This window comes from Rutidosis leptorrhynchoides, chromosome 8, assembly GCF_046630445.1.
Source record: "Rutidosis leptorrhynchoides isolate AG116_Rl617_1_P2 chromosome 8, CSIRO_AGI_Rlap_v1, whole genome shotgun sequence".
In the NCBI taxonomy this organism is placed as follows: domain Eukaryota; kingdom Viridiplantae; phylum Streptophyta; class Magnoliopsida; order Asterales; family Asteraceae; genus Rutidosis; species Rutidosis leptorrhynchoides.
The window spans coordinates 141,704,023-141,720,070 of record NC_092340.1 but is presented as its reverse complement, the minus strand read 5'-3'; the positions used below and the strand labels follow the sequence as shown (position 1 = coordinate 141,720,070).

Sequence of the window (16,048 nt, the reverse complement as noted above, 5' to 3'; positions counted from 1 at the left end):
ATGAATTGAATGATGTTATGAATATCATTACTACCTAAAGTTTAGTAGGTAAACCTACTAGAAGTGACAAGAAATGATCCAGCTTCAAAGGATCTTGGATGGCTTGAAAGTTCTTGAAGTAGGATCATGACACAAAAACAAGTTCAAGTAAGATTTTTACTCGAATTAAGATAGTTTATAATTATAGAAATTGAATAAAAGTTTGAATATGATTATTACCTTGAATAAGAAAGATAACCTACTGTAAATAACAAAGGTTTCTTGATCTTATATGATTACTTGGAATGGATTAGAAAGCTTGGATGTAAACTAGTAAACTTGAAAGGATTTTCGAAGTGTTCTTGAAGTGTTCTTCCTAAGATGATTATAGCTTGATTCTTGAAGTAATTTTTGATGAAGATGATGATTAGCTACTGGAAAAATTCGTTCATAAGTGTGTGTGTGTGTGTGTGTGTGTGTGTGTGTTGAGAGAGAATTAGAAAGAGAATTGGAAGTGAAATGGAGTGAATGATGAGTGGTAAGTGGTGAGTGGTGAGTGGTGAGTAGGGTTAAAAGGAGTTCTAGTTAGTTGACTAGTTCATGGTAGAAGTTAAAATTGATTAGTCATACATGACATAATCAAGAGTGGAATCCCATGCTAGTTCCTATTGGTATATACCCACAGTAAGTACGTCTAGAAGCTGTGTATAATACGGGTATGAATACGACTAGAATTCTTGATGAAAAAAGAATGGGAATGTAACTGTACCCATTTTCGTTAAGTATTAGTGTTTTGATATATGTCTTGAAGTCTTCCAAAAGTATATTAATACATCTAAATACACTACATGTATATACATTTTAACTGAGTCGTTAAGTCATCGTTAGTCGTTACATGTAAGTGTTGTTTTGAAACCTTTAAGTTAACAATCTCATATAATGTTGTTAACGCATTGTTTATTATATCTAATGAGATGTTAAATTATTATCTTATCACGATATTATGATATATTAATATATCTTAATATGATATATATACATTTAAATATCGTTACAACGATAATCGTTACATATATGTCTCGTTTTCGAAATCCTTAAGTTAGTAGTCTTGTTTTTATGTATATAACTCATTGTTAATATACTTATGGAGATACTCACTTATCATAATCTCATGTTAACTATATGTATATCCATATATATATCGTCATGTCATTTTTACAAGTTTTAACGTTCGTGAATCGTCGGTCAACTTGAGTGGTCAATTGTCTACATGAAACTCATTTCAAATAATCAAGTCTTAACAAGTTTGATTGCTTAACATGTTGGAAATATTTAATCATGTAAAAATCAATTTCATTTAATATATATAAACATGGAAAAGTTCGGATCACTACATGCGATATCTCCAAATAATCCAATAAAAGCTTGCCATGATAACATAAATTTTCATATTTAAAATTGAATGTTCAACCCATGTATCAGACCAAGTGATCCATTCAGCCCAATTTCGAAGGTAAACTCATGTTGATCCAAATTTTTAATTTGTGCTACAAATATCTAGCAATAACACATGATAACATGAGATGATCTATTGTTTCTAATGAACATGATCAACTTGCACATTCCAAATCTGAGATCTCAAAGCCTCGATTAAATAGATTCAAACGAGAAGGCAATCGGTTCAAAGACAATTTCCAAAGGAATACATTGATCTTGATAGGCACACTCTTTTTTTTTGGGCAAAATAATGAAAACTTATATAAACGGAATATGTTTTCGAAAAGAAAACGTCAAAAACGAAGGATACGAAGAGAAAGTCCGATGAGGTTGACCCATCTGGTTGCAACAACATTAAATGACAGCCTTCTTGAATCCAAAAATTGTCTCATATCAGCAACGTAGTACACCTCTTTGTTACCAATAACCCACCAAAAAGAGTTCTCCATTACATTAAAAGAAACATGTCAATAAGAGACTTTAATTCAGATAATGAGGAAGCACTTCTACCTGTAATTTCTGAGCGATTCCAATGCCACTCCCATACACCATTATGAAGTTTATCATAGATAATAGCATTTGGGTCCGAAGCTAAGTGAAATAACAGGTTGAATCTTGAGCACAAAGAACCTCCATCCAACCAAATGTCGATCCAAAATTTGATGGTTCTACCATTGCCTATTTTACGCCTTATAGCATTTGAGGGAATGAGATTCAAAGATTGAGATTTAATATACAACCGAACCCTATTGACCCACACACCCCTCTTACCATAATAATTAGCATCCAAACAAGCATGAGATCCATGAATATAACTAATTACCTTCCTTCATAAAACATTCGAAGGATTATGTATTTGCCAAATCCACTTGAATACCAACGTTGAGTTGAAGGATTCCAAACTTTCTATATTTAACCCACCGTTATCGAAAGAATTAAGGATTAAATTCCATTTGACCCATGCCATACGCCTCGTGTCACCTTCACTACCCCAAAAAAAACTGCATCAAATCCTTTCTAATTCGTGTACTACTTTTTTCGGGCATTTACAGATGGAAAGGTAATATATCTCCAAACTCTCAGGAACCGATTTTATAAGAGTTAACCTTCCACCAATTGATAACATACGTGCTTTCCAACAATTTTATAAGATAATATATAATATGTTTAAACGTAGGGGCTATGATTATCATCTTCTTGAATATATAGATAACTGCTAGGTTTGACATTCTTCATATTAGAAAGTTGTTAATCTTATTCTCCTCTTATCTAATAATCAAAATTTATGAACACTGCAAACTTACGATTTTCTAATGCATTTATTACAAGCTCTTAATGCACATACAATATACAAGTAACGCACTTCCTTTTAAACACCAGTTGTTATTAGAAAAACGCTTAAATTAATCCGACAAACACCATATCATCCAAATATTCCGTCGCCATAAAATATACGAAGTAGTAAATTTGGAATTAATTGCAATGGTTTGTCTGGGTTGTACCCATACTCTCACATTGTAAAAGGATTGCCCAATGATCAAATATAACAATTACAATGTAGGATGATTCATAGCCTATATCATATATACGAATAAAGTATTTCGTTCCAAACATCGAGAACTCCAGGAAGACACCAATGTGTACAATCAGCGTGTTTGACGGGGTTCGCCAATTCTTCTTCTGTTGGAGGAATCCAATGCCTTTTGTAAATTGTTGGATGTGCGTCTTTACGATACTCAGAAAGTTGTGTTATGTTCAATATTTCGATCATAAAACTTTTCTTTTGGAGATCTTGTACTATCAGTTCAACGCTTCGCATTAGTTCGGTATGGGTTGACTGTCCCCAATATCCTTGCTTCAATATTGGTTCTGTTTCGCTGAAGCAATTTTCTCCCATAGCTTTCCCCCAATCACGACCGCTACAAATGAAGAAACATGTTAATTTAGTACAAATATGATTGACATGGAAACATGAATAAATCAAGATTTTTTGTTACCACATTACTTAAATTTAACTTCAACAATACATTTATACACGTTAGCTGTAGTTACAAAAGTTTAAATTGGGTAAAAGTACATTTTTAATATATAACATACATTTCATTTATGTCCAATTTATCTATACCTTTTGTCACTTTTAACGGTTATGTAATTCGAAACCGAATCCATTGGGGAAATAAGACATAACAAAGTAAGTTGTCTAGAAAGGGACACAACTGAAAGTTCAAGATCGTTGTGTTTTTCGACAGTTAACTCAAAAACAATTAAACCTTCAGTTGATGCATACTTTTGGTGTATAGGCGAGAGGCTTGTAAAGAAAATTTTAGTCTTGGTACGATTAAGGTGAACGTTCAACCAGTCTGACCAAGTTTCTAAAGCCATTTCATATCGTCGAATGATTCCAGATTCAACGTATGTTCTTTTAGGATTTTCTGTAGATCCCCACCTAAAAACAAACTTCTAATGTCAAAATCTACACACAAGATAAGTATATGAACCATATATTATAAACTCATTGCAATTTCAACCCTAAAAAAATACTTACAAGAGTATCATATTAGGTATAAGCCACCATGCATATGAGTCAAATATTAAAATATCAGCATCAATCCATTGTTTAGCATGTCTTTCAATACTCTCAATCTTTATACTCCGATTACTTACACGATGTTGGATTGGATTGTCGCAATTCGATTCAACCAACATTGGTTCCCAATAAAAATCAATGGAAACATTGTATTCCTTCAATGTCATATAAAATCAGAATAAGTTGTATGTTGCACATATATTTGAAGCTTAAAGAATTCAATTTTTTTTTTTTCTTTTCGACTTACAGATGCTCTGAAGGAGGTTAATGACCCATGCCATTCTACAACTTTATGAGATGGTTCAACAATCCATGAGTCAATAAGGCAAATGAGTGAAGTCCAATGATTATTGCCTAAAGAGTCGCCTACAAAAACAAGTCTTTTGTCCCTTAACTGCTCCAACAATGTTGTTCCATTGAACCTGCAATTTAAAAGCTAACATTGAGGGGCTGAAGATACTTACGGAAGGGAGGGGGGGTGTCCCCGAAAATTTGAGTATATAGATATAATAGTTCCGGAGGAATAAGAGAAATAATTGTCGATGATTTTATTATTTCTGATTTATGATTTCGTTGCCAAAAACAAAAATTGGTGTTCTTGAATTATCCATGTAAAGATTTCATGAATCTTGGCAATTGTTAGGTCGATATACTTTATAGAGAAAGTGTTACACAATTGAGGAATCGATCCAGATTATCATTCCATACCTCATTTTTTAACAATAACTTAGATAATATCGTTTTGCCTGGCCCCTAAATTGAGCACATAACATATATACTTCTATATTTATGATTTTTTTTCCCCTTCAAAAGAAATGTTCAGGTTTCGCCTCTGCTATCATTGGCTAAATTATTGCAACATTGTTCTTGTTTATATATAGAAAAAGAGGTAAGGAGGGTGATAATTAACCTGGGAAGGTCACAACCATGAGGCTGCCATCTCCAAAACTGATACTCGAAATCTTTTCTTCCGAATTTTTCACATGCGTACGCATATGCCAAGAAAGAACACTCTTTTTCTCTATACAGAGGTCTTGATATGTTATCGTAAACCCATGTCCCACTGAAAAGATCACAACTTTGTATATCAGTTGAATGATTCTTTGCCATTTTTGCTTGTTCAGTTGCATCAAATCTTATTTCTATGGTACTAAAGTAAATAACTCCCATTATCACTGCCATAACAAGCATGAATTCTACAGATGAATGATACCCATTGACCAATTTTTGTATTTTCATATCCATTCCCCTTTTTTTATGAATCTTTCCAAACTTTACTCTATTCACTTGATCAATGATCTTGATATTCAAGAGTAAACTAAAAAAGAAAGAAGTTATGTGAATTTTCAGGAACTTCAAGAAAGGTGACTAGGAAGTCTTAATATAGATTAGCTTGGTTTTTATTTAACTTGTCAGTTGATCCAAACAACAAAAGATATATTCATATCAATGTTTTATGCTATAATTTAAAAAAACATATTATTTTTATTGTGTAACAATAGGCACATTTCCTTTGAATCCTGAATATGTTATGGTGGACATGCTTTAGTCTCTTGGTTATCAATTAACATATGTGACACAAGTCTAATATTATATATTATATTACCTTTAAAACATGTTTTGGTCTCCATCCTTGCTGTATTGGGTTATCCTTAGGTTCCTTGCAAATAACCTTTTGAGTTATTACTTATTAGATTAGATCACATGCAACCCATGCTAGGGTAAAAGTATAACTTTTCATACTTTTTAAGCTAGTGTACAGTGGTAACAATACAAATTGTTTATTCTTTTTTCTCCAGCCCACCCATATGCCCTTTTACTTGCAATTTGCAACTCTGCAGATACTATTAGAGTAGTTGGAAGTGAGCTATAGATATAGAGACTTATAATTATATACCCTCGTGTGAATTTCATGTGATGTGAGTTAACAGAGCGTTTAAAAGGGTCGTCTTGTACACCACAAGTGGTACCTTTCAGTGGCATACTTTTCAGTTCAGGTGCGAATAACGGATTGCTTATTACTGTATTTGTTTAGGTTGTAAGTTTGAAAGGAGTAATTATCTAATGTAACTGAGCTAACCATAAGTTGTCCCACATTGGTTCATGTATACAAAATGAAAAAGACTTGGCATTATAAAAAGATGGGTAATGTGTATGATAAAAAGCATCTTTGCGCTTGGGTCAATTTGATCTCCCGGAAAATTTTGATTTATTTAAACCAATTCTCTATACGATATTTTTTATTTTGACACGTTAAACAAAGTCTGTTAGATTGAGTCTCAAAATTTTAGAATAGTTTCATATATACAATTACCTTTGACTACTCTCGACGATTCATGAACAATTATATGTATGTATATATATATATATATATATATATATATATATATATATATATATATATATATATACATATATATATATACAAGTAAAAACGACTTTCATACAGTAAAACACTATTTGCTACAGTGAAACCGTATTTTTACTACAGTGCTACAGTGAAAACGACTTTGCTACAGTGATTTGATACATTAAACACTATTTGCTACAGTAACACTATTTGCTACAGTAACACTATTTGATGTAGACGAACTAGAAAACAAGCAGAAATGAGCTGTTCAACTTAGCCATACGATCGCATGGCAAAATCACTGAAAACCCATGCGATCGCATGGGGACCAAAAACACTGTTTTCTACAGTAAATATTATGTCGACGAACTAGCAAACAAAACGCCATGCGATCGCATGGCAAAAGCACTGAAAACCCATGCGATCGCATGGGGACCAAAATCAGGAAACATGCCTATAAAAGGCCAGTTTATTCGACGAATGTTTACACACTTTATTTTCTGTACTCAATATTTATATTTATAATTTTAATTTTAATTTTAATTTTAAGTTTAATAATAATAAAGTATATTCGAGGGTATTTTAATTCGGGTTTCAAACCGCTTTAAGCTAAGGAAATATTGGGTATTGTTCGGAGTATTGTTCTTGAATCCAAGGTCAACCATACAGTCGTCTACCATCATTACGTCTACGCAATTTGCCTACAATATTGAGTCTCAATATTGAACCGTGAGTTTATAGTCTCCCTTTTTAAATACTTTAAATATTTTTGGGCTGAGAATACATGCAATTTATTTTAAACGCAATAAGACACAAGTACATACTAAATTCTACACTGAGTTAAACCAAAAATCCCTTAGCTTTGGTAACTAGTAGCTGCCAGTACATAGGATATGGACTGGTGGGCGCGAATAATTGTATATGGATCCATAGGGCTTGACATCCCCGTCCGAGCTAGAGCGCTAGCCTTTTAACGGACGTATGTTATTTGAGTTTAAGACACGTTGGTTTGCGTGTATTAAAACGAATGGGGTAATTATCACTATAGCGTTAAGTTTAGTTACCAGGGTGCTCTGTTACGTAGAATCTATTGATAAACTTTTGATGAAATCTTGTGGTCTATCTTTATATATGTTTATGACTCGAGCAATTAAACCTATAACTCACCAACATTCGTGTTGATTTTTTAGCATGTTTTATTCTCAGGTCCTTAGACTGTTTCCGTTGTGATGTGCTTGTTGCCTGCATGGAGTCTCTCATGCTTTGTACAAAGTGTATTGCATTCAAAATAAAATTGCGTTGTGTAATAAATAATTGGACTGTGATGTCAACCTGTAAATTAAAGACTTATGTATTTTGGGGTTTTGCTTATACCTAAGCACTCGCCCACATGTTTATAACTTTCGATGTTTAGAAAGTCACTTATTTTAATGAATGCAATATTTTATCAAAACGTACCATATAGAGGTCAAAACCTCACTGTGGAATCAATGATTAACGTGCCGCGTCAATAGCGATTTTGACGGGTCGTTACAGGCAATGACACAGTGAATGAGGTAATAACCGAGACGCGTCAATTGCTGGTTGAAACTATTTCCAAACCCCCTCCTCGGCTTTGGCTCTCGCCTTGGCCGTCGAGAATTTCTGAAAGGACTCCCTTCATTCGGTAAAGTCCTACATTTTATATATCCAAATTTTTTAACTCTTAAGTGATTAGAGCACATGCAACCCTTTGCAAGGGTTAAAGTTTCACTTTTTTCATTCTTTTTAGCTAATATACACTGGTAACAATACACATAGTTTATTCCTTTTTCTCCAACCCCACCCATATGATCTTATACTGGAAAATGTGGGTGTTTTTTTAACTCTACTGCAGAATGCAGATCATTTCAGAGTAATTGTAAGTGAGCTATTGATATATACCCTCATGTGAATATCATGTGATCTGAGTTAACAGAGCGTTTAAAAAGTCGCCTGGTACATCACAAGTGGCATCTTCCATTGGCATACTTTTCAGTTCGGGTCGCATAAAGGATTGATTATCAGTCCTCTGCAATTTCCTTAGATCGTAAATTTTGCAATTCTAGAGGGGTTAATCAAATTTTGTTAGCAGTTGATATCTAGGTTCACAAGATTGATACTTTAGGTCGGTCATTGGACATTAGCATTGACATTAATATGTTATATTGTAGCTAACCATAGTGTTTGCAGTTGTCCCACATTGGTTCATACATATAAAATGAAGAAGATGTATGTGCTATAAAAAGAAGGGTTATGTGTGTAGAAAAAAGCATCTTTGCGCTTGGGGCAATGACGCAGTTAATGAGGTAATAACCGAGACGCGTCAATTGCTGGTTGAAAACTATTTCCAAACCCCCTCTTCGGCTTTGGCTTTCGCCTTGGCCGTCGAGAATTTCTTGAAGGACTCCCTTTTTAGGGTAAAGTCCTAAAAAAATTTATACTAATCTTTTCATTTCATGAATCATTTTCATACCGAACTATAGCGGTAACAAAAGATGAATTGGTATGTAACCAAAGCAGAAGCATGCGGTTATGTATGGACAAAAGATGAACAAGTATGTGGAAAAAAAAAAGCTTGTGGTTGCGGATGGTAAATGAAAACAACAGATAGTGTAAGATAGTGTAATCCTACAGTCACTAAACCACGTGGTAACAATGGAGATGACAAAAGACGGAAGTATAATATTTTAACTTTATCTATATTGGAGAGTGTCATATTAGGTATAAGCCACCATGCATATGAGTCATATATCGGAATGTCAGCCTCAATCCATTGTTTAGCATGCCTTTCAATACTCTCAATCTTTATACTCCGATTACTTACACGATGTTGGATTGGATTGTCGCAATTTGATTCAATCAACATTGGTTCCCAATAAAAATCAATGCAAACATTGTATTCCTTCAATGTCAAATAGATGTAAAACTAGTGAAACGACCCGTGAAACCACGGATTTGTTTAAACGAAACAGTTTAATGATATGTTTTAGGTATTAATTAAGTGAACGTAAATGTTAAAGTCATTTAGTTTAATGACCCGTGAAATCACATAGTCCGACTAAGAAACTCGTCAGCTGAACATTTCATCAAACGCCTAACATGCATATTAAACAATCTACATCAAATCATAAGCGATAATATTGGTTGTCATTTTATTTTAAAAGTGTAAATTAATATATAAATTTAGAATTGTTTTCTTTCTGCCTAGCTTTTATACCTTTTTGTACTCAATATTCAAAATAATTAATTAAAATAATTCAAAATTATTTAATTTAAATAATTAAAATAATTATTAATAAGATTTAATAATAATAATTAATTAATAAGATTTAATTATAATTTAAAATTATTTAGATTAATGACATCACCCACCATGTCTAGATTTTTTTCTTTTATTTTTTGATTTTTATTTAACAAATGAATTAGCCTAATAATGATATCATCATTATAGGATTTTAATATAAACTATAGATAAGTTGTATGTTACACATATATTTAATGCATTAAAAATTGATTATTTTTTTTACTTACAGATAGCCCTGAAGGAGGTTAATGAGTCATGCCATTCTACAACTTTATGGGACGGTTCAACAATCCATGAGTCAATAAGGAAAATGAGTTAAGTCCAATGATTATTGCCTAAAGAGTCGCCTACAAAAACAAGTCTTTTGTCCCTTAACTGTTCCAACAATGCTGTTCCATTGAACCTGCAATTTAAGCGCTAACATCAAGGGGCAGAAGATACTTTGGAAAGTGAAGGGTGTCCGCCTGCTAAAATTTAAGTACTTAATATGTACTGTAAATAGTAGTTCCAGAGAAAATGTGACAATGATACATGTACTTAATATGTATAATTGTTTTATACTACAATTTAAAACATACTGTATTATTTTAATGTGTAATAGTAGGCACAATACCTTTGAATCCTGAATATGTTATGCAGTAGATTTTTTATTTTTATTTTGGCAAAAATAGTAATATATATATATAAAGATCAAATGATCCGGAGTTACAACATTAGAGCAGTTCTGATGAACTGCGTACAAACTCGTACAATAGAATTGAAACCAACACACTAGAGACATACAAACAAACACCAATACACAAACACCACCACACTGATCTAAACATACATATACATACAATACAACCGACCCCAAACCCAAACTCCACTTCAAACACAGATCATGTTATGCAGTAGATGTTTTGGTCTCTTGGTTATCAATTAACATGTGTGACAAGTCTAATATAATATTGACTGAATTCAAATTCCACTAAGTTTATTACTAATTACTAATACATATAGTTTATAAGACAACTATTGTTCTACACTCCTTATACAAATGTGGGTTTTTGTCTGGTTAAAAAACCCAATCCTTGCTGTACTGTGTTATTGTAAGGTTCCTAGCTAATAACCTTTTACCTTTTAAGTAATCAGATCATATGCAACCCTTGGAAGGGTAAAAGTTTCACTTTTTTCATTCTTTTTTTAGCTAATATACACTGGTAACAATACAAATTGTTTATTCCGTTTTCTCTAACCCAGCCATATGCTCTTATACAACTAAAAATGTGGGCGTTCTTCCACTCTGCAAATCATATCAGAGTAGTTGGAAGTGAGCTACAGATATATACCCTCATGTGCAAATCATGTGATCTGAGTTAACAGAGCGTTTAAAGGGGCACCTGGTACACCACAAGTGGTATCTTTCAGCAGCATACTTTTCCATTTAGGTCGCATAAAGGATTAATTATTATTCATCTGCTATTTCCTTAAATTGTAAAGTTTGCAATTCGAGTTCGGTTGAACTAAATCAAATTCTCTTAGTAGTTGATGCCTAGTTTCACAAGATTGATACTTTAGGTCGATCATTGGACATTAGCATTGACATTAATATGTTACGATGTAGCCATACATTATTTTCTATTTATTTGTTTAGGTTGTAAGCTTAAAATGAGTGATCTATAATCTACTAATGTAAATGTAATGTACAGCTAACTATTGTGTTTGCAATTGTCCCACATTGGTTGATGCATATAAAATGAAAAAGGTGTAGGTATTATAAAAAGAAGGGTAATGTGTATGGTAAAAAGCATCTTTGTGCTTGGGGCAATGACGCAGTTAATGAGGTATTAACGGAGACGCGTCAATTGCTGGTTGAAAACTATTTCCAAACCCCCTCCTCGGTTTTGGCTTTTGCCTTGGCCGTCGAGAATTTCTGGAAGGACTCCCTTCATTGGGTAAAGTCCTACAATCTTTTATACCAAAATTTTAAAATATGAATCATATTCTTAAAGAAGCCAGTACTACTATTTTTTTTTTTTTTTTTTTTTATATAAAAATCTGTTCAATTTATCAGTTACTTTCATACAACAAATCTAGCAGGTTCAAAGGATCAACAAGCATGTAACAAAAGCAGTAGTGGTTACGGATGGTAATAACCTTGTCTAAATTGTCAAGATTACAAAGTTATATATTATAACTTAATGTTTATAAACGATCTGCTAACAACCGTATTTTATAACATAGCTAAAACTTAATAATTTACTATACTACATCGTATAGAATACAACATGAGGTTCTGTGAGAATACAACAATATTGTATCAACTCAGCAAAACACTACGGAAAATGATCATGCCATGTATGCATCACATGTATACAAGAGATGTGTCGACTCAATGTCTTTCCATACATTCATCATGGTTGAATATTGGGCTCGGCCTCAGCAGATTGTTTAGCAAGCTCTGCTAACTGTTCACTAAATTCACCAGCTTCAAATCCAGATGCTTTAGCAAGCTCTGGGAACTCTTGATATCCCTTCAATACCTTTAAGTCCAGAAACAGGGAATGCTTTTAGAAGGAAATTAAGGTAGTATTCTAAGATGTGAAAGTTCTTACCAATTTAAGTATTGTTTTTAAAACTTTATACAAGATTTGACTAATATATATGACGTTAGAACATTGCACTTATTTCCGTAGGGAGTGCGAATTTTTTTATTACTCAACTTCAAAAAACTAGTGTAAATGATGATCTTAAAGAGAAGATGGTTGAAAGACACGATTACAAGTATTAAATTCCGTTGGTTCGGTGAAAAGTGCAGCATTCTTTTTGGCAATATATCGAGGTTGCAAAAATCGCTACTCGGTGAGTACTGGGTTCGGACTTTTTAGGGAGTACTCGGAAACTCGGAGAGTACTCTGATGTTGTTGACAAAGTTTGACTTTAACCGATTTTGACCGATTTTCAGAGTAATCACGAGTTTTGACCGTTTTTCCGAGTAATCCCGAGTTTGACCACATTTTTCCGAGTATCCCCGAGTTGCAAAAACCGAGTACTCGCCGAGTAATTCTAAGGTCTGCAACACTGGAAGAGCATAGTTAACGATAGCATCCTCACCTGACCGTTAATCACCCACATTGGAAATGACTCTAATTTGGCTGCTTTACATTCTTTGGTTATATCAATTCCGTTTTTGAATCCATCTGGGTAGCATTCAACATAATCCAGCAGCTTTGCTGCTTCACGTCCAAACATCTACACACGTACCAGAAGTATAAATCGCAAGAATAAGACATTGGATCAAATAAAGTAGCACATTATTATATGAGTATGATTCTCAGTTGCATAATGTCTAATATCTGCATATAGTGACTTAAGTCAGCTAGTCATAACCTAAGCAAAGGATGTTGTGATCAACAGATACTGTTATTAAAGGTAGCAAGATGAGTGGGCAGCCAGGATGGATAACCAACTAGCAGGTAGAAACGGGTCATTTATAGTACAAGTCAAGACAGGAAAAGTTGCATTTAGCTATTGCAGATCATTTTTGTCCATATATTGACAGTAAATGTTTTAGATATGATTATAGAAAAAAAAAAAAAAAAAAAAAAAACAATATTATAATAAACAATCTACACTGTTGAACAGAATTATTTGGTGATATTTAATCTATTCAACTCGTTTGTCATGTTCCCCTTTTAGCCAATACGTTTCATGATTACCATATTTCTCAAGTACCTGTTTCTGCTCTTGACAGTGTGAACACCAGAAAGCTCCATACATTTTAGCTCCAACAGTACGTAGGTGTGCTGCGAGTTTAAGAGCTAGAGGACTCGAGGGCGCATTGATCTCGGTTGGAGTGTATGGAAGGAACTTTTCCCCGAAGCTGCAAAAATATATGGAAATAACAAGAATAACATAGAGATTATTTACAAACCCTTGTGCAATATTTATTCATAACAAAACCAGATTATAATAAATCGAAAAGACATGAGTCGTAGAAGTTACCGTTCAGGGGGAGGAGGGGTTGAACTATACGAGTTACTTAAAACAGCAAAAACCAGACTAGCAACGCATAACTGCAAACCAACTTCATCTCGGATTTTTTGCCATCCCAAAATCTTCAGAAATGATCAAATGAAATATTTATATGTTTAATTTATTTATTACTAGCAGTCAACGTCGGTCAACGACCGACAATTCGCAACTTTTAAAACCTTGTAATAACCTAAACAATTGTCTCTTTATCCTAAGCGATATCTAACTCATCTAACTTTTGACATGCTCGCTCACTCTAATACAAAGTGGGGATATTGTTTGCGTAGAGGTGAAAATGTACCTTTGCGGATGAGAAGAACAATGAGAATGACAACACAACTGATAATAAACAGTAAGAGCAAGAAGATCCTGAAAATTGCGTGTTTAATATGTACAAAAAGTATGCGCTTGCAGTTGCCATTGAAGTCGTTGTCCCATGTAAAATCAATCCACCAGTAGTTTCGTCAATCCCAAAAGGCAAGTCTTTTGCAGCCAACTTTAGTGCAATATATGTTGCAGCGGCATATGCAACCACTCCAATCAAAGGAAGAGGAATACCTGCCAAATTATAACAATGATAAACTGCATTAAAGTTAAGATTGAATGATTAATTTGTTTAATTAGTAAAAATCCTAAGGCCAGCAATTCTCAATTCAAACAATTTGCTAAAAAAGTTCACTAATATTGAGAGGGCTCCCAACCATGACAGTACTTCCTCACCATAACTAGCCGCCACATCAGCGCCACATCAGCACTTCCTTACCAGGACTAAACACTCCCAACAGTGACATAATTACTCATAAAAATTGGAACCAACTATATTATTTAATTAATTAAATGTACAAGTATACAAGCTAATAGTACAAGTATAAAAACATATATATCCTTCCTCAATTATGTTGAAATATGGCATGAAGCAGGGCGAAGGGAAGGAGGGCGACCGAGGGCTAGCCCAGGGCTAGTTGGTGCCAATGACGCCCTCGAGGGCTAAAAGGAGGGCGCGATTGATGATAGCACCGTTGGGAGCACTCATAGCAGATGCATAAACAAATCAAACAAACATGAACGATAAAAATGAGTTAGTTGTAAAATATACCACCGATATCAACAAAATAATCGAAAAAGTACCGTAAACAAGGGCGTAATTGCTGTTAAGTATATCAGTACAAGAACCACCACCAACAGGACAAAACGCATCTGAACCAGTTAGCTTCGAATAGCTCAAGTAACTGGTTTCAAAAAACCCTAAGCCACCAATAGCTGCAGACCAAGTGTATGGTGAAATGCCAGAAGAAGAAGAAGAAGAAGGTGAAGTCGTAGATTCAGACTCAACAACATCTCTACTCTGCTCATTTAAACACTTGATTCGTAACACAACTAGTCTTCCATTACCCTTTAAACCAAATCAAACAAACAAACATTTCATTAGATCAAACTGGAATATATAAATTAATCTATACGTATGTACGTAACTCCACGTCTGAAGAGCGGTATTGATTTGGAGTGAAGTAAGAGGTGATTGAGGGTTGTAAGTACCTTATGAAGTCTGGTTGAGAATGAAGGTGAAGGTGAGAGAGGATGAAGATGATGAGATTTGGTGGTGCCATGGGAGGATTTTAGTGAAGATGGGAGGTTGATAAAGGTCAACATGATCGATTGATTAATGGTGGTGGTGGTGGTGTTAATGTTGTCCAGTTGAATGTGGCCTGGTGGTTGGTCTTCTATTGGCCGGTATATTTTTCCGATGTCTGTTTTGACTTCACCTGGTTTTATTTTACTTTTTATTTCTAATTCTATTATTTAATTTAATTATTTTATATTTTATCTAATTTTTGATTTTATACATCTAATTTATATTTAATATTTAATTAATATTTAATACTTTGTTTTATTATTGATAAAATCCGTTCGTCATGTGAAATGAGTTAGGGATGACACTCGCCACTCGCCTACGACGAGTACAATTTCTTTATATCTGCGACCCGTCTCCCAAATTTATTTTTTACCCATTAGGACCCGTTTACCCGTCAACGGATAAAAAAATTCGCCCGTACTCGTGACCCACCGTACCCGGGAATTTAATTCATGTACTCGCTCGTGGCTCGCAGGTTTGCTTGAGGGTTTACCACACGTGTTGCTTATATCAGAATTCAATATTTAATACATTATTTTTAATAAATATATAGTACTCTATCTGTTCCATATTAATAGTTTACAGACAAAAAACACACAGTTTATAAAAAATGTAATAAAAGTATTGTACTTTTCGTTTACTTTTCAGTTTTATCCTTAC

General features: G+C 33.7%; 2 protein-coding genes and 3 non-coding genes across 5 annotated transcripts; 3 read left to right on the top strand and 2 right to left on the bottom strand.

The window, feature by feature from the left end:
* Window positions 1–3,055: 3,055 nt before the first annotated feature.
* Window positions 3,056–5,308, bottom strand: LOC139861801 (protein trichome birefringence-like 34). Its single transcript, XM_071850308.1, has 5 exons — window positions 4,974–5,308; window positions 4,311–4,485; window positions 4,022–4,218; window positions 3,764–3,922; window positions 3,056–3,395 (listed from the first exon to the last, which is right to left on the bottom strand). The coding sequence occupies exons 1-5, from the start codon at window positions 5,306–5,308 to the stop codon at window positions 3,056–3,058; spliced, it is 1,206 nt and encodes a 401-aa protein (XP_071706409.1).
* A 2,631-nt stretch (window positions 5,309–7,939) lies between these two features.
* Window positions 7,940–8,087, top strand: LOC139865238 (U4 spliceosomal RNA). Its single transcript, XR_011764759.1, has one exon. It is a non-coding gene; the product is annotated as a U4 spliceosomal RNA (small nuclear RNA).
* Window positions 8,088–8,705: 618 nt separating this feature from the next.
* LOC139865235 (U4 spliceosomal RNA) lies at window positions 8,706–8,859 on the top strand. Its single transcript, XR_011764756.1, has one exon. It is a non-coding gene; the product is annotated as a U4 spliceosomal RNA (small nuclear RNA).
* A 2,670-nt stretch (window positions 8,860–11,529) lies between these two features.
* Window positions 11,530–11,683, top strand: LOC139865236 (U4 spliceosomal RNA). Its single transcript, XR_011764757.1, has one exon. It is a non-coding gene; the product is annotated as a U4 spliceosomal RNA (small nuclear RNA).
* Window positions 11,684–12,134: 451 nt separating this feature from the next.
* LOC139863858 (thiol-disulfide oxidoreductase LTO1-like) lies at window positions 12,135–15,507 on the bottom strand. The gene is made up of 7 exons (XM_071852460.1): window positions 15,292–15,507; window positions 14,884–15,148; window positions 14,057–14,313; window positions 13,726–13,838; window positions 13,456–13,603; window positions 12,835–12,972; window positions 12,135–12,263 (listed from the first exon to the last, which is right to left on the bottom strand). The coding sequence occupies exons 1-7, from the start codon at window positions 15,403–15,405 to the stop codon at window positions 12,135–12,137; spliced, it is 1,164 nt and encodes a 387-aa protein (XP_071708561.1). The 5' UTR covers window positions 15,406–15,507.
* Between the last annotated feature and the right edge of the window lie 541 nt (window positions 15,508–16,048).

What these genes read in the sequence shown, in the direction of transcription:
- LOC139861801 (XM_071850308.1), bottom strand. Translation starts at nt 5,308, where the DNA reads ATGGATATGAAAATACAAAAATTGGTCAATGGGTATCATTCATCTGTA. An exon ending in ATACCTAATATGATACTCTT is followed by an intron (nt 3,923 to 4,021) that starts GTAAGTATTTTT and finishes GTTTGTTTTTAG; the next exon opens with GTGGGGATCTACAGAAAATC. An exon ending in CTCTCGCCTATACACCAAAA is followed by an intron (nt 3,396 to 3,763) that starts GTATGCATCAAC and finishes CTTCATTTGTAG; the next exon opens with CGGTCGTGATTGGGGGAAAG.
- LOC139863858 (XM_071852460.1), bottom strand. Translation starts at nt 15,405, where the DNA reads ATGTTGACCTTTATCAACCTCCCATCTTCACTAAAATCCTCCCATGGC. An exon ending in CAATTACGCCCTTGTTTACG is followed by an intron (nt 14,314 to 14,883) that starts GTACTTTTTCGA and finishes ATAATTTGGCAG; the next exon opens with GTATTCCTCTTCCTTTGATT. An exon ending in ACTGTCAAGAGCAGAAACAG is followed by an intron (nt 12,973 to 13,455) that starts GTACTTGAGAAA and finishes GTACGTGTGTAG; the next exon opens with ATGTTTGGACGTGAAGCAGC.